This window comes from Lampetra fluviatilis, chromosome 16 (assembly GCF_964198595.1).
Source record: "Lampetra fluviatilis chromosome 16, kcLamFluv1.1, whole genome shotgun sequence".
Classification (NCBI taxonomy): Eukaryota; Metazoa; Chordata; class Hyperoartia; order Petromyzontiformes; family Petromyzontidae; genus Lampetra; species Lampetra fluviatilis.
In genome coordinates, this window is record NC_136290.1 from 11349291 (window position 1) to 11367994 (window position 18704).

General features: G+C 46.3%; 1 protein-coding gene across 1 annotated transcript in view; it reads left to right on the forward strand.

Moving 5' to 3' along the window:
* The first annotated feature begins 723 nt into the window (after nucleotides 1-723).
* LOC144936409 (neurotrophin-3-like) overlaps nucleotides 724-18704 on the forward strand; it is a 72370-nt gene continuing 54389 nt past the window's right edge. The window contains exon 1 of the mRNA XM_078863458.1: nucleotides 724-849. Coding sequence (XP_078719584.1) covers nucleotides 781-849 — 69 coding nt within the window. The 5' untranslated portion in view covers nucleotides 724-780. The remainder of the gene's footprint in view (nucleotides 850-18704) is intronic.

An 18704-nucleotide genomic window follows, 5' to 3' on the forward strand; every position in this document is an offset into this window, starting at 1 on the left:
AGGCCCTCAAACTGGCAAGTTCCCATGAACTCGCAACATCACACTCTATAATCTGATCGTCCTGGCTACGACTGAGCTGGAGGTGGTAAGAAAGGCTGCGGGTCTGCCCAAGGGTGTTTTCGTGAATGCCCCGAGTTTCCCGGGTGAACGCATTAATTACGTTGCCACGTAAATTATGCATGAGTACTTGCGTTCATTGCGTTTTCCACCCTTTATTTTATTTGCATTATTAATCCACATCGTTAAATGCGCTTCCGTTTACAGTGTGTTCTCCTATCACGCGCTAGTTGCGTTCCTGAAGAACACCGCGTTATGGAAACATCGCGTGATAATACATAATATGTTATACAGGGTAAAGCGCAGCCTGCGATAACGATTGAGATGTTTATGCAAGCCGTACAAAGACGGAGATGTGTGGGTAGCAATCTAGAAGCATCCAACAGCATCCCGCCTTGTGCGACCGCTTATATCTCCTCACGAGACGTAGTTCCGTTCACTCGATCGCGTTCTATCCAATTCGCATTCGCGTTATAAAAAAAAGAATGTGTTCCCGAATGCATTCATCGCGTTCACAGTTTTATACAATTCGCGTTATGAAAACACGCGTTATAGGAGAACGTACTGTACGCTGCGTGCCGTGCGTTTGGAAAATGTTTTGCATTAAAGAATCGGGCTTGAACCGCTCTCTTTTTTAATGCCTCGTCCGAAAGGGAATGCACAAGCCCTGCACGCGTCCCTCCGGGCGACTGATCACATTTGGAACAGCTTCAAGCGACTGGAATGAAAACAAGGCTCGCGAGAATACGAGTCGCAAACACCTGCGCGGCACGGCGGTGGATGCGTCCGAAGGTGATTGAAATTAAACGTGATCCACAAGATGTTTTCCATGCTGGAATTTGTTTTCTGCTGCTGATGCTGCGTTTTAGAGTTTATCTCAGGTTCGTGCTTGGAGTCTCTACGATCAGGAGCATTATGAGCGATGCTCTCAGAGGTATTTTAAATGTATCTGCCAATATTACTTGGCCTGTTATTTCAGTTTAAAGTTAAATTACAGCTCTTTGTCAAGCAACCGCTGAATGAATCTTCCCCAAACTATCTCGGTTGTCGCTGTCGTTTGACCATACTTCACCATGCTGGTCAGCGTGGATTGGTAAACGAGGGCCCGGGAGCAGTTCAGATATTACCACTAACGTTAGCCGTGGCTGCGGCTCAAACTCCCGCACCTCCGATGAGCATGGTCGGCTACATACGGTGCGAAAGAAGTTCAACATACAAACATACTCAGGTGGCAGGGTTTGTCGTGCACTAACCACTGCGCCAACGCTCCACCCAATATTACACGTAACCCACAGAGTGACACCAGATGCATTCTTCGGTAGCCTAGAGGCAATGGGGCATTGCGAAGAGAAGCACCATGACCCTCGTGTCACTGCATCCAAATGTTTGATTCCGCCTAAGGTTGCAAACCGACTCGATTGAACAATAATTATCGGTGTTCGTAGCATGAAAGTACGCGCTCGCAGGCTAAACATGGTTACGAGTCCTTGAGAGCAGCCAGTTCTTATAGTTCTGAATAACCACAGGGATAAGTACTGCCGGAGAGTATTCGTATCTTGGCCCGACACTCAACGGCGTGGGTGGTCAGGTTTGTATCAGCTGCGTGAACTGGCAACGTTCACCCTGCGCTGTGCTGCTTATAATCTCGGCTCAGGCCTCTTGCGTGAAGAAACTCCTTTGCGGTGAGGGTCATGTTCACATTTTTGGAACGGCCTCACAAGGCTGAGATCGAACCTGGATTGCTGCGGTATGGAACAAGCTGTGTTTGTCGGCACATCTATTGGCAATGATCAGGCAACATGCGAGACGCTTCTCAGCACATTTTCAAGGTAATATTTAATACCTACATATATATTCCGAGCGAAGTTGCATGAAAACGGCTCTTTCGGACGTGTTTTCAGGGTTGCGCCGTGTGTTTCTCTCCACACGCTGGGAGCTTGATCAGTTTCTGAAAAACAGTTCTTGAAGAAGCTCCCGGCACGTGGAGCGAAACGTTGGACGTCGTTCCGAACAACATGCCGTACGACCAGAAAAAACACATCGAAGAACGACACAAGAAGAAAGACAAAGTTCCCCCATAGAGCCTATAACAGACTTGGGGCAAGTGCTGCCAGCGAGCAGCACCTATGAAGTTGGCACGGCACACGAGGGGGTGGGTGGGGCCAGCACCATGCCCGGCCGCATTTGTCTCCCGAGTGGCGATGTTTACGCACCGCACCGGGTACTCATTTGAGGCTGAGTCGACCTAGGGGAGGCCCAGTACCGGTTCAGTCTGTAGCGGAGCGCGCTGACCACTACGCTACCGACCCCTCTCCCAGCAGCGCAACCACAAAAGCCGACACGACAGCGTTACGTGCGCACATTTGCAGATTTTTGTAGCGGGAAAATGTCTGTTGGGGCTGTCTCGTTTAAAACAAAGCTGAGCCAACGCTTGGAAAGCTCATGGTTGACACGGCATCTATACAATTATTTTGAGAGCTTCTCGTAATGAGCAACCTTTGTCTGTTCCCTAGCCTTCGCCGGTGAGCAGCTGTTGGCTATTAAGGCGCGTGACATTGAAGGCTTATATAATTGCTACAATAAAAAAAAAGTTTTAAGAAACGTATAATATATTCATAGGCACCCTTTACGCTGAAAGCGCAGTGGCATTGTTGCTTTTGCCCGTCTGTCGATGTCTCTGTAGAGTCGCACACACAATAAATAGCCTTGGGGCAGGCGCTGCCCTGAAGTTTCAGGACAATTCGTGACACGGGAGATTGAAATGCACTGCGCAGTAACTGTGCACGGGTGCTAATATCTTTGGGGAAATTATATTTACAGAACAAGTGGCTAAACTTGTGTGTGTGTGTGTGTGCATGCATTTATGTCTAGAGCACCCCGTCCTCGTTGGGTCCACCAATTGCAATGGTTGAGGTTTCATTTAAAAGCTTATGATGTGTAGATTATGCGAATAAGGAACACATTGTGAAATAAAATGTGAACTTTGACCTGTTAAATCAGCCCGTGTGGTGCGTATCCACACTGCCATTTGCAATTGCCTTCCACGACGTGAGCCCCATTTAAAAATCATACAACTCATAAGTCGTATATCTCTTTCGTCATAATTTCCTCAAGAATATGTGTTTTACATTTTTCTACTTGACATCTAATTTGTCTTTCGTTATTATTATTATTGATGCGTTTTTGCAATTGTCATTGTGTTAATGTTAAATGGTGTATATATATATTATCATTAAACGTCTTATTTGTACGTTGATGTTAAGGAAAGTCTCAGACCACCAGTGTAGGATCTTTATTGGCAGGAATTTGATCAACGAATCTGCCCATATAAATAATATCTTTGGAAATTGTGGAAGGTTAACGACAACATTTTTCGACATAAAACTACCACGCGACTTGACCCAAAACAAATTTAGAAAATGTTATACTGTTTTGTTGAATCTTAGTGGTACCTTCCATTGGTTTTTTTCCCAAAGTTACTATGCCATAATGTTCGTCCCAAATCATAAGTGATTCATAGTTGATTTTCGGGTAAAGCCACATAATGATCTGGCCAAAATTTGTGTCGTTCTAAGACCCTGCCGACCACACAAACGTGGCCAAACGAATTCAATTGTTGTGCTTACAAGCGTTTCTTTTACGTGTCAATGATTATTGTTGACGCTTTGCCGGGTTAGTTGAAGGAAACATTCTCAAAGCGGATTTTTGCGATTGGATAAGAAGTTTCACTTGAGACTCCGACTAACATCATCAGGGCAAGATTAAGGAAGTCAGAATAAAAACAACCGTGCCATCTGACCCGGCTTCTTGAATCAGCTTTATTATAACAACCCATGAAGATGCTAACGTGTAGCAAGATAACCTTATTATCTATAATAGAGGTATTTTTGGGTTAGATTGAGTAAATATAAATGTGTCGTTAAACCCGCCACCACCCGACATAGCCAATTGTAAAGGTTTGTCACGTAAAAAAACATGTCAATTCGTTACTAATTCAGCACACGGTCGCGAAAGCCTACGTGTTAAATAACAGTATTATGTTATCGAAGCTTAAACTGTTGGAATAGTTTTTACAATATATCACCTACTTAATGTAGTTAACAGATGGACCTTCCTATCACTGATAAACAAACCCCTATGCTTCCCTTGGCAAGTGCTTTGCTGCTGCGAGTGAGACTGCGACACGGCCTTCCATGCAGTAACAACACACATCAGAAATATGTCCCCGTGTCTCCACATGTGTTCCCCTGTCTCCTCGTGTCTCTGTAGCTAAAACCGTGAGATCGGTAACGTTCACGATCTCCAGACTCTGTTGGATTTGACAAGTCATCCTTACTTGGAAACATAGTTTTCGCTACGAACACGGTAGAATAATTTCTTCTGGAGGTGCATTTGCGGGTGAAAATGTTCCACAGCTCAAATTCAAAGCAATTGCCACGTAAATGTGCCGCTTCTTTGAGAGGGCAGCTGACATGAAACGGACGTCAAGCCCTGTGGAGTAAAAAAAAATCACAAAACCATGCACTCGAGGGTGTGGTTTCTCGCGAGGAGTTTATTTTTTTTCACCGTAATTTTGTGGCTCCAAAAACTTTGAAACTTGACACCTCAAAGAAGGAAATGGCTTGGAAGGTCCAACCAGTTGCGCCTGCCTTAGATTTCCTGTGCGAGCTAAGGTTTCAAAGCTTTGCCGGACTCGGCACAGCTTCCCCCAGTTGCGTCCACATTGCCAGATCGGTGTTATGGGAACCTTGTAAGGGGGGCCCTCATTGGCCATTACTGTCGGCACAACACAGGTCACGTGACTCGACTCTATTGTTGTCCTCAAACGTTGATCTATGGACACACTTTGGCAGCCCCAGTTGCACGATTCATTTGTCAGCTACGACGCATCATAATCAGCGTCGTGATCGGCAAGGGATGACGTATCCACAGCTGGATGACGGTCTCCCCACACGCCGTGACCATCCCTCGTCGTCTTGCAATGTCACAATCCATCTCGCTGCTGCACACGAACCGATTTCATCACCATATCCTCTTCTCTTAAAATGTTGTATTTGAACGGCAACATCACCTACCATCAAGGAGGGCATCAACACGTCGTGCAAAGAAATTCGAAGATAAAATCGAGTAAAATACGTAATGGGATGGGGAAGTCACGAGTCTTGCATTCGCTGCTGAACACACACGGGGGCCCGGAGCGCACCGGAGCGCAAGACATCAAAGGTGTTCCAGGTCCTAGGAGAGGCACTCGAGAAGGCCACCCAGTTTTGGGTGCCAGATCCGTGGCTGGGAGAGTCAGCCCTTCCCTGACGACAGCAGCACGTAGGGCCCAAGCGCATGAGGGACCGAACCCTTACATGTGAAAAAGAGCTTCATAGCTCATCGGATTTCTCGAGGATAAATAAAGATTCTGATTACCTGCCAGTCTGGGGCCATTCTTGCCCATTGGCCCAAGCCCACTTACCTTTCTTGACAGTCAAGATGATGTCCCTAATGACCAATTATTATCTGGTTCACATGTTTCTCTTGCTGCCTCTTGATGTAATTCTCAGTGAGCATCTGTCCAAAAACGCTTGCACATGTTTCACGCTCACACACTAAGTTACACTGGCCAACAAGAGGTAATTGTCGGAGCAAGAATGTAATATTACAATAATTCGCTTTCTGAAAATATGTTGCATATAATAAGTAACGTCTTAAGCTTTGAGACGCTAAGGTAATGGCTGTGTTGTGTTTATGCATTATGTGTATTAAACCGCATTTCATAAAATATTGACTTTGCTGTGGTCGGGATTTAAAAGACATTGGTTGGTCTCAAGAGCTCTACATGAAACCCATTCCTAACCACAGGGGCTGCTTGTATTTATTGCACCTCCTTGCGTGCATAATATGGGGAAAAAAATGTTGGGGCCAACGTACAAAAACAAGTCATAACACTCCTTCGTTGCATCTTAAATGTATTCTGGTTCCACATTTGTACCCTCCGAAGCTAATTTCTGAACAACATCAAATCGTAGGATTTTAATTTCAATTTAACGAGCCACTAATAATTGGCTACGTTGTGGTATGTATGTTGGTCGCATCTAGTAGCGTTGTACTAAATTAAAGTTAATTGACTTTAATCTTCTTTAACAGGATAGAACCTAGGACCATATCACCGATAATACTTAACAAAAGTCTGTACATCATAATTATGATTTTCTTTAACATGTAGGCTTTCGCGACCATAATAAACGTTTTTGGGTTAGATCGCGTTATTTATAAATGTGTCGTAACCCTCCACCACTCGACATGGCCAATCATCAAAAAAGTGTCACGTTGACAAAAGACAAATAGTTCACTACTTTAGCCCACCGCCAGAATTCTGGCGAATTGCCCGATGATGCTGGGTGTAATTACCAGCGAACGTCGTACTGAAAAACTGTAAATGTTGTGGATTCACTCTTCAACACACCGGTGGGCTAAAGTAGTGAACTATTTGTCTTTTGTCAACGTGACACTTTTTTGATGATTGCCCGTGTCGGGTTGTGAAGGGTTACGACACATTTATAAATAACGCGATCTAACCTTAAAACGTTTATTATGAATATGATTGTATTGTTTAATGACAACCAATTATATGGTATTTCAGGCAATGAGCCATTTTAGAGCAGAGACACTTCATCAAAGACGCTAGTCATCTACAGAGTCTTGATGTACACATTCAAAATAAAGTTTTTAGATAAGAACTCTTGATAAATGATTCTCTCTTTTGCGTACGGATGGATGAATAGCAGCTGATCAGTCCAGGCTATTTAGCCAATAAATGTCTTCTGTTGATGTGGGCTAGATTGCTTCACTGCACCCATTGAATTTTCACGGCAGTTCAGCACGGTGCGTTCGATGGTCTGGTCGTCGTTTCAGCAATGGCATGCCGGACTTTCGTTGAAAGAATTGACAATAGAGGTCACCGTGTCGTGTACTAGCCGTCAGCTACTCCAAATTTTTCGTGTCGGAGACAAAGAGAGCAGCTTTCAGCAGCCTTTGGAAACTATTCGGCGCCATTGGACAATGCTGTGCCTTCAACGCCACGTTGTCAGTGGCGTAGCTATCGAGTGTGCAGATGGTGCAACTGCACAGGAGCCCACGAGTCTGCGAGACCAAGACACCCGGGGGATACAATGTGCAGGTGGGGGACAATCTGTACAGGGAGGGGCCCATTTCATCCCTTGCACACCAGTGCCCATGCCAGCCAAGCTAGGCCCCGTGCGAAGCAGTGGAGATGATCTGAGAAAGTGTTCGCAGCACACAACGGTCGCCAGAATTCAACAGAGGCGGTGCACACACGAGTCGACAGGGAGGCGGGGGGGGGGCAATTGTAATGTTTTTTTGTTGTTGCTGCTGCACATGGGGCCCATGCCGACTACGCCGAGCCACCAGCAGCTGTGAGCCACGCAAGTGTGTCCGACTCGGCTGTAGAGTAGGGTCCGCCCTGGGGGGTGGGCGAGGAGGGGGGGGGGGGCACTCCTGGGCCCCCACCGCCCCCCCCCCTCCCCGACAACTGTGCGCCTGCCAAATCTGCGGCGTGTCACTGTGTAGTTTGCACGCGTGTGACAGCGCATCCCACAGCCGCCATCGCATGACACAGAGTGCTCAATCTGCACCCGGCCACAGCAACGTGCCCGGCCACAGCAACGCACTCGGTTTCCACGAGAAGTCAGGCAGCGCCTTATTTAATTCAATAGAGTACCTGCATTCGTTGTGTCATCGTCGCCATCATCAGCATCAGCAGCAGCCGCCGCCGAGCTATCGTGATCAGTATCAAAAAACATAATTGTCACTTTCCATTAGCGATTATTTATCCACTGCTGAGTGAAAACCTCCCCAACGCCATAGCTTTAACAGACAGCCCTGCGATGCCACAATGCATCTCACTCCTGCAGAATTGTTTGTTTTATCTCATCGCTGCATCTCCACATGGGATCGTTCTCCCGGACACGTTCCCTGCTTTCTCTGCCATTGCATCGTCCTTATCAGCTATGTGTCCTGCAAAGCCCGTTTTTCTCAACAGTCATCCCACTGCTACGACAAAGGACCATTGTACGAAACGTCGCCTGTTACGTATTGATATATATGTATGGCAGTGTTATTGATGCATGGATTGAGATTCTGCGATTTGTGCTGCCATTGCAATAACACAAAAAATAAGTACGATGTCCAGTACCTTGTTTTTGTTCTCCAATCCATAAGCTCTTGTTCCTATCTCTCTGTGTATGCATGCATGTACATATTGAACTTTATTCGCGCCGTACGTAGCTAACCGTGCTACTCAGAGGTTCCGGGGAAGGACAAGAAACTGAACGCAAAAAAAAAATGTACTACAAAAATGAGTTTTCAATCCATAGGTAAAAGTGCATTGCTCCAGTGGCTTCCTAATATCAGAAGGAAGAGGGTTCAAGACGGCCACAGAAGCGCGCGTGAAAGCGCGCGATGCAGTTGACCATCTTTGTTCGACGCCTAGCCAAAGCCGCTGCGAGAATGACCAGATCATAATTCCCAGCGTGCATTTTTCCATTCATCTTTGCCCACGTTTCAACTTTAGTTCCGTTTTCCTTGTCACTGTCCACCTTTCTGATCCATGTGTCCTTGCTGGTAATGGACTTTATTTTCCAAGCTTAGTGGTATGCTGCTTTTGCACTACTTTTACCTTTGCTGATTTCGTCAAGGGGCATAAACCATCACGTGAATCTGGTCATCCTCGCGGCAGCGGCTTTTGGCTCGCCATCGAAGAAAGAGGGTCACCGCATCGCGCGCTTTCAAATGCGCTTCTGCGGCCGTCTGGAACGTTCTTAATTCCGATATTAGAAAGCTACTCCAGCTATGCACTTTTGAATCTAGATTGAAAACTCATTTCGTAACAACTGTTTTTTGTGTTTAGTTTTCTGTCCTTCCCCCGCACCTCCGATTAGCACGGTTGGCTGTTTATGGTCTAAAATAAGTTCAACATACATTCATACATAATATCTGGCTTTCCGTAAGTAGATGTTCCAGTAAATTTGGTGAGTAACTGGGCAGTTGGTTTAGTGGGCATGTGGGTAGGTAGGTCGGTATTTGGGTAGCATATTAAACCGTTGATAAAACGCGTTGAGAAGTGAGTTTCTGAAAAGGATATCCGTGCTGCACGCCATGGTAAATCGTATATATTTTTGTGAGCCTTTTTCCAACGTTTTAAAAGCTGTTCTGAGCGATGTCTCCGTCAGTTATTACAATATGCACTCACATATATAAACATCGCACACACACACTCGTGCGCGTGCAATGGGCACATGCGCACGTACACACATGTCCCCGCATGTATAAACAAAGCGCAACCTTTAAATAGCTTTTAATAAACTTTGCAAAGGCGTACAACCAGGTGGATATAATAACTTTGGAAATAAAGACACGGCTTAAGGTCGTCTTAAATTACTCCGAAAGGAAAAGCTCGTGGGTGAATATCTGCACAATTGTGTACGTTCGGCACAGTTGTGTACGTCGTATTTAGAATAAGCATGTTAAAGAAAATAAATCGTGTCATTACATGTCAAGAATTGCACTTAATGTGCGTGTGTGCGAGTGATGGGCGCATTGGGCTCTGATTCCAGCAACCTGGGTTCTTCAATTCTTAACCAAGCACAACAGTAGACAGTTTGGTATATGAGCCTTATCCGTACCACGTATAGGTCACCTCAGCCTAAAATAAGATGTTTAGGGTATGTTGAGAGGTGGAACTGTCAAGTAGTCGCTAGAATACTACACTGTCAAGCTCGTGGCCTGGGTTTAACTCCTGGCCACGGCTAACACTAGTGCTGAGCAATTACTGAAGCGGTCATAGGCAGCCCCGCAGCGTTAACCCAACGTGGTGAAGTATGGTCACACAACCCCCATAACCGACAGCGGTTTGACAAAGAGCTGTACATTACGATTATTAACAAGCACTCTGACCAAAAAGCCTATACAGCACTGCTAAATTAGAGATTGAGTGTTCTTTGTTCATGCGTACACAGAAGGAAGTCGTGGTTGGGTAAGATTTTTTTTCTTGTTTCATCAACATAAATGCAAACATTACAGATGTCCCTGCTGGCAGATGTCTGTCAGTAGCTCTGCGTGCATGAGCGATCCTTAGCCATATTGCGCTAAACGCTGTGTTTTGTTTGAAGTGCCTGTTATTTCAGGCTGCCCCATTGTGCTTGCTATTTGACCGATGGATGAACGGGAAAACACATGACTCGGCATGATTGTTTTTGCAAGCAATATTGTTGACGTCCCCTTTGTGCACATGTGCACGTGTACGTGTCTGAGCGGGGAGTGGTGGCGCAGTGGTTGGCGCGCTGCGCTACGAACCCCGCGACGACCAGAGTTCGACTCCAGCTCACGCTCAATAACAGCGGCGAGTATCTGAACCGGTACCCTGGGCCTCCTCTAGGTCGACTTAGCCTTAACTGAGTACCTGGTGTCGTGTGTATAAAACATCAGTGCTGTGGAGACAACGGTGGCCAGGTAAAGGTGTTGGCCGCGCACCCCGTGGTGTCCCGTACCTGCCTTAATAGGTGCTCACTAACAGCACTTGTCCCACAACTATGTTAAGGCTATACAAGAGACATTTTCCTTTGTGTATGTGTCGAGTATATACATGGATTTGCGTTTACCAGCAGCAACATTTGAAAAAGGTGTTTTGTCAATACACTATAGATGTTAGACATCGTATAAATACAACTGCATCTCAAGATCGTCTTTAAAGGAGTGAGGTAGGGGGAAGAAGTGTCTGTGGCAAAGTTGGTGAACATTTGTGGTCGTGTATTTGTTAAAAGAACGCGTATGTATACTTTATATACATATACTTTTGTTATTATTTAAGGGAAGAGGCAGGCATTCATAGGCAGAGGACAAGAGTAATGTCCCGAGTTGGACTTAAACAACGGCAGGGAGCCGGCAGCACGGACGGCTGGTGGGAGAGCGACTTCCAATCTGCGGTGGTGACAGCAGCAGACAAGCATCGACCTCCCACTGAGCGGAGTGAACAAGCACGCGGTCAGGACACGTTACATTGAGCGGTTCACAAATGTTCATCTCCTCGAAAGTCCCCGGCCTCGGAGGAGGCTCGTTACCGCGCTGCCTGACCCTCACGGGGTCAGCCCCGCTGTTCGGCGCGGGAGCGTTTACGCATTAACTCCACTTCCCGTGGCCACGCCGCGCCTCCCACAAGCGCCAAGAGCTTCCAGCAGCAGCAGCAGCCGCCGTCGATCTTCGCGTTCCGTAAAACGTCGCTCAATTAACCCTTTCAGGGCCCCTTTACACCAAACTCTGGAGGCATAGGGCGTCACACCGCGTTAGGGTCAACGTCTCTCCCCGGGCCGCCAGTCTTTTCTGCGAACGATCACCCGACGGCAGAACGGAACGCTGCACGCTGGCCCGTCGGCATCGGAGGTGCTGGCTCAGCAGAGAGTGAGTGGCAGACGTTGGGGGCGGTCATTGGTGGTGGTGATGGCCCATTGGGAACTCGAAGCAGACGTTACAGGGTGCTTCAAAAAAATGTTCACATTTCGGAGAATTTTCAACAATAGCACGAGAAATGTGCCTCCGGGCTCTGGAGACCACCTGGAGAAGATTCCAGGCCACGTGTTCACAGTGATGGCGAACAAGTGGAGACTCTTTGACTTTTTGAAGCTATTAACGTTACATTTGTCATCATGTTACAGTATATTTTCCGTTATTGTTCCATTAAAAACGATAGTCCCATTTTGTGTTAACCGTTTTTTGAAGCACGCAGAAATTTCTCCGACTCAAATTCTGAATTCCTACCGAGTTGACAAAAATAAGGTTTAATAGGCAAACGATAGAGATGTCATGCGATTATGGGAAGAGAGATACAGATGAGACAGAAACTGAGTGCAGTGAGAGATATGTTAAAAAGAGACACAGACTTAGTTACACGAGAGAAGGGAGATACAGGCTAGATAATAGAGGTTAATGTCGATTTAAAGCTTTCGTGACTGCAGGGATTCATCTTCTGCCGTGCTGCTTGCGTTGTGGCCGAAACGTCGTGAGAATTATTTTATTATCTTTTATTTTTATTATTTTATTATTTCCTTTCTATGTGACTTTACCGAAAGAACCAAGAAGAGAGGTTAATGTCATTCGATATTTAATGGGGGGATGGGGGGGGGCATGAGCTGTCTGGGGTTCTAACTGATTGCTAAGTTTGCTCGTGCTCAGTACTACCGCCGTTGTACGGTTACATATGTACGGGGATGAGTGTGATTCTGGGAAGAAGGAAAGTGGCCGGAATGTGACAAGCTGTACTGGACGGAATTCCCATCACCTCTAATGACCCGGGGCCCTGACTCTCACAATCGTAGGACTAACGTCCTCATATACTCCACCAGTGCAGTGAGGGGGGAGGTGGAGGAGGCTAAGACCCCCCACCTCCACTTCCACCATTCAAGTCTCATCCCCCTCATATTTTGCTGTCTTTTCTTGGATTTTCTGTTTGCACATAGTCACTTTAAGATGTTTTCTTGTTCATGTTTTTGTTTTTTTGTTTGTTGCGGTTGCACCCGATGCAAGAGCCGAATGGCTCACCGGGCTATACCTAATAAATAAACTTGATTCCTTCTTGCACCATCAATTTAGCACGGCTGGCTCCGTACGGCGCGTCAGAAGTTCAACACGCATAGTTAGCTATAGTCAAGCCGAGCAAAAACAACGTTGGCAACAATACATAGCTGGGTGCAGTTTAGCAATGGCTGCCTTCGTAGCATTTCTCCGCAGACGCAGGTTGAGAGAGCTCGAGCCGATAGAGGAGAGCAGATCGCATTGCCGCTCGATTTGTTTTGTGTTCATCCGTTGAACGATATGATCAATGTATTTAACGTTGGCGTTTTGTATGCCCCCCCACACCCCCTTAATCGAGACTATGGCCCCAGGGTTTAACTCCACATCCGTTTGGTTACAGATATTAATCATAATCAACGTTTTTGGGTTTAGATCGCGTTATTTATAAATGTGTCGTAACCCTCCACACCCGACACGGCCAATCAGTAAAAAAGTGTCACGTTGACAAAAGACAAATAGTTCACTGCTTTAGCCCACCGGTGTGTTGAAGCGTGAAACCACAACATTTACAATTTTTGAGTACGACGTTTCGCTGGTAATTGCATCCAGCATCATCGGGCGAATTGCCTTTTTTGTGAACGTGACACTTTTTAACTGATTGGCCGTGTCGAGTGGTGGAGGGTTACGACACATTTATAAATAACGCGATCTAAACCCAAAAACGTTGATTATGAATAATATTGGTCGCGAAAGCCTACGTGTTATACAGATATTAACTCCGTCGCCTGGTATGCAGGAGGTTGCGTTTTCGATCCAGACCCTGACGCACGGATATTTGGAGTTTGTATCTTCTTCCGGTGGCCGTATGCATTTTTCTCCGGTGACCTCCGTTTTTTCCGCCCTCTACATTTCGAAACGTGCTCGAAATGTCCACGTGATGAACCCACTTTGCTGAGCTGTCACTTGCGGTGACCAGGTCGCTTCTCAAAAAGAGCTACATAGCTCAGTGGGCCTTACCCAGTAAAATAAAAAAATAGTTTACAGTTTGTAGTTTTGCAGTTTTGGCTAGGCTATGTAAGGACGCTCGCGAAATGCCCTCTCCCATCCCACGTCCGCGCACCCCCCCCCCCCCCCCCCTGTAAACGTAACGCGCCTTTGTGAAATGTTTGTGACGGGACAGGTGGCTCACAGGACTTAGGACGCTCTGGGCGCATGTCGGAACAAAGCAGTTTTATGTAACTCGTGTTCTTTTCACATCACGCGGGTGGGGGGAAATGGAAGGAGATGCTTTTTGCCAATACACGTTACACAATGCAGCACATCTAGCGCATTGTTTTCAAATAGTTTGTTGTTAATGAAAGGAGCGCACATATGTTACTACGCAAGGCGTATTTTTTGTTACATTGATATGATTCCTGAGCGTGTATATAATCTCCAGCCTCTGTTCGATACTCTGCTGGATGAAGGCCTCCTGTGCTGTGTTGGTCATTGGGGAGGTTGGTTCACGTCACTGAACCATGCTGGTCAGCGCAGAATGAAAATATTTGTTTATACTTGAGAAATCCGATGAGCTATGAAGCACTTTGTCACAGATGTCCAGCTGTAGAATGGTGAATGGTGGTAGGGGGAAGAAGTGTCTGTGGCAAAGTTGGTGAACATTTGTGGTCGTGTACCACTGCCAATGCAGCCGCTTTCTTAATCTGAATTAAATAAATTAAACCTTGAGGAATTGTTTGATTTTCATTTTTCCCCAATGCATTTAACTTCCATTATCCAGACGTGAAGCCAATACTAGTGATGCATTACTTCCATTGCAAGGGAGACAAATGCCACTGTTAAAATATCGTACAATCTATAGCTCGGTAATCTTCCCATTGGCTGTTTGGGCTACGACAGACACATGATGGTAGCGCGATGGAGCAGTGGTCAACACACTGCCCTACCAGACCAGAGCAGTGGTCAACACACTGCCCTACCAGACCAGAGCAGTGGTCAACACACTACCCTACCAGACCAGAGCAGTGGTCAACACACTACCCTACCAGACCAGAGCAGTGGTCAACACACTACCCTACGAGACCAGAGCAGTGGTCAACACACTGCCCTACCAGACCAGAGCAGTGGTCAACACACTGCCCTACGAGACCAGAGCAGTGGTCAACACACTGCCCTACCAGACCAGAGCAGTGGTCAACACACTGCCCTACGAGACTAGAGCAGTGGTCAACACACTGCCCTACGAAACCAGAGCAGTGGTCAACACACTGCCCTACGAAACCAGAGCAGTGGTCAACACACTGCCCAACGAAACCAGAGCAGTGGTCAACACACTGCCCAACGAGACCAGAGCAGTGGTCAACACACTGCCCTACGAAACCAGAGACCTGAGTTTGATGTCTGGCCATGGCTAACGTCAGTGATGAGTGATATCTGAACCTGTCTCCAGGCTCCGTCCTCCTCACTTCACCAAGCCAGACTGACCAGTGTAGCGCAGCATGGTCAAACAATGTGCCCAAGTCTGGCACGGCTCGTGGAGACCATCCCCACGGATTGCAAAGACCAAGGCCGTACTTATAATATATATTGGGGGGACACATCCCCCCCAACACCCCCCCCCCATATTCAAATATGCTCAAAATGTCCCCCCCAAATATATTTATGTAAAATAGATTTCTGTTTATATTATTGTGGTTATGGTTGTACTTTATTAATCCCTAATCTCTGCCATTACATACAATGAAACAAGAAAAGGTAAAAAAGAAAAAACAGAGCAATGTAATACAATGCACTATTAGACATTATTGTAAAAAAAATCCATCCTATATATTAGTGAATTTTTAAATATTTTAGGCAGGAAATGGCAAGAAATGAGTTTTCAAATTTAGATTTTTTTTTCTGTGGGGGGGGGAGGGGATCCCTAGACCCCCTGGGAGATTTGGTCCCCCCCAATGTTGACTCCATGGCTACGGCCTTGGCAGAGACACATAGTGGCAACTGATTGACATCACAGGGTGCATAATCGTGCTCTGTTTGAGATGATGTACTTTACAAATGAACACACATCCTTATCATTCACTTCACTTTCACTTCACCTTTTTTGAAAACCAATTTCTTTAGAACAGATTTTTGTGTTCAGTTCGAAGTCCTTCCCCGCACCTCCGATTCGCGCAGTTGGCTACGTACGGTGCGAAAGGAGTTCAACGTACCTACATACAATTTAACGCGTCGGCTTTTGCGACCAAATTCATCCATAATACAGGTTGTTTTATTACCCCAAAAAGCTGTATTATGGATACATACAAAATACTATTCTATGCTTTCACCCTCTGTTCTGCTGCCGTCTGTGAAGTTAGTGCAGCTCACGTCACCTGTAATGCGTGTGACTGGACCAACTTAGTCTGCGGTTTTACTGGTAGGAACCTCCTGGTTACACCAGCCCACAGGGGATTATTGTGTCCGTCCGTCGTGCAGGGAGGGGTTGGGTGGGGAGGGAGGGGCTGGGTGGGGAGGGAGGGAGGGGCTGGGTGGGGAGGGGAGGGGAGGGGAGGGTGGGGAGGGGCTGGTCGGGAGGGGCTGGGTGGGGAGGGTGGGGCTGGGTAGGGGGTGGGAGGGGTGGGTCTGGGTGGAGAGGGGCTGGTCACCCCGTGGTGCCCTTATAAAACTCAATGTTTAACCTACTCACGCCGGCTTGTGCCCGCCCTCACAGTCGGGCATATTTGCGGAATACATCACGCCGCCGTTGACCCTGGCCATTGACCGAGCAACCCAACGTTCCTACCAGCTCCCTCCGCAGGAATGTGTTTGTAGGTATTAAGAAAACGAGGCATGAGTTCCGATGAAAGTCAGTGTGCGTAATAAACACATTAAGCACTGGATTATGTAAGCTGGCTGAAATTCCAATGCTAGTGTGCGGAGTGACTTCGCCAAATCCATCATATGGACTCCTAAGAAGCATCCAGTTTATGTGTGGAGTGCAGATGAATGACGAAGTTTCATTCCTTGTTCCACGTTTAACATCAGTGGTCCTGGGCCTCCTCTATGTAGACTCAGTCATACTATATATATTTGTATTTTATCAGGTAAGGCTCACTGAGATATATATATATCTTTTCCAGAAGCGACATTGTCACAAATGATTGCTTAAAGAAGTAGCTTATCACGTGGAAATGTATTGCAGCCAAATACCCTAAACGCGTGTTTAGAAATGTGGAGGGGAAAACCGGAGGAGCCGGAGAAAAATCCACGAGACCACGGGAAGATGGACATCTAAACTCCAAAAATATAGAGAGAGGCATCGGTGTCGAGATCAAATCCACGACCTCCTGCATAGCAGGCGAGGAAGTTCATATCTTTCCACTGCGGCACCCCTACACAAGTGCCCAGCTTGATGTGTTAACATTTGGGAGACAAATGCGGTCGGGTGTAGTTCTGGCCGTACCACCCCCAGTGTGCCGGCCCTAATAGGTGCTCACTAACAGCACTTGCTGCAAAAGACTGTTAAAGGCTATACAGATACATTTGTCTGTGTATGTGTTTGTGCGAATGCATGGATTCATATTAACTATAAACAACATTTGAAAAAGGTAATTTTTAAATGATTGCAAGTATAGTATAACGTTTACAATCAATTAACCAGTGAAGGCAATGGATGATAAATGTTGCATTTTTCATTTTTAGAATCATTACTTTAAAAGTTGACGTTTAACTACATTAAGAAAACATAAACATATATTACAATTCCGTGTGTCTGAGCACATGCATTTATTTGATTGCATGTTTAAATAAATGGCAAACTAAATAAACATGTTTATTGAAGGCCAATAGGCTGATAGACTAAAATATTGATTGAATGTGGAGATACAATATAACCAATGCCCCACTCTAGTGCTCAATGCGATTTCTTTTAATATTCACGTGTTCATTCAGAAATGCATTTTTCAGCAAGAATATCGTCTATATTAACGTCACGGCAAAATCCATAGCTTTTATATGAGCTGAACATGAATGTGTGAACATTTTGGGATCTCCAGAAAATATTTAGAGCACTCCTCGCACACGTATAAATTAATATTTCTCATCAATGGCCAATTGTACATTGCACCCCGCCCCAAAATTACAAACGTAAAACGAAAACAGTCGTGCCCATACTTGTTTGATTAAAGCAGGGGTCAGCAACAACAAAAACAGCAACAAGAGATGGTTAATGTTGTGGATTTACTCTCCAACACACCGGTGTGCTGTACTCGTAACGAATTGTCACGTTCTGTTTACGCTACAAACCTGGCGGGTTTAACGACGGATTCATGCTTACGCGATCTAACCCACACACAAAAAAACCACGCATGATGAAAGATGATGTATTGTTTTCTAAATTGCTTATTCAAAACTAAAAGAAATAAAAAACAAAACATTTCAGGAGCAACAATACGCGCGATTACGAGAGAAGGTGGTCCCCTATTTTGTAAAAGACGCCAGGAAGCAAGTCCGGTAATGAGCCGCATGCATCACCACCACCACCACCACCACGGGGGGGGGTCACAGTAAGTAAGCCACCGTCCACCAAATTCGTGAGCGCCAAACAAACGTGGGGCCACTGTTTTTTTAGGTGCCCCGCTCATTTATAGGCCACGGAAAATTAGAAGGGCACAAAAGAAAGCGGTCGAGTCGCCTGCTGTATCGGGCAGGCGGTAGCGCGTGCATTCCCCTCCACCCCCTTCCTCCTCCTCCTGTGCCTCCCGTGCCTCGGAGCTTGTTCTGAGTTGTTTGAAAATGGGACACGTATCGGAAAAAAAACAACGGGGACCAGACTTTCGCTGCAGGTAATAGCGCGAGTGTAATTGCATTCCGGGCAGGTGACGGCTTGCGACTGGCGTGCACGCACCCACATCGTAACGATGGGCGGCGACGGTTCGGAGGTGAAGGATTCGGGGTGAGGGGGGGGGTGCAGGTGATGGCGGAACAGAGGAGGAGGAGGGAGGGGGAGAGGTGCATGAAAAAAAATCTAACAAAAAAAATGTTAAAGAAACAGCGGTGCAGAAAAGGCGGTGAGTGAGTGAGCGAGCGAGGTGCGTTGA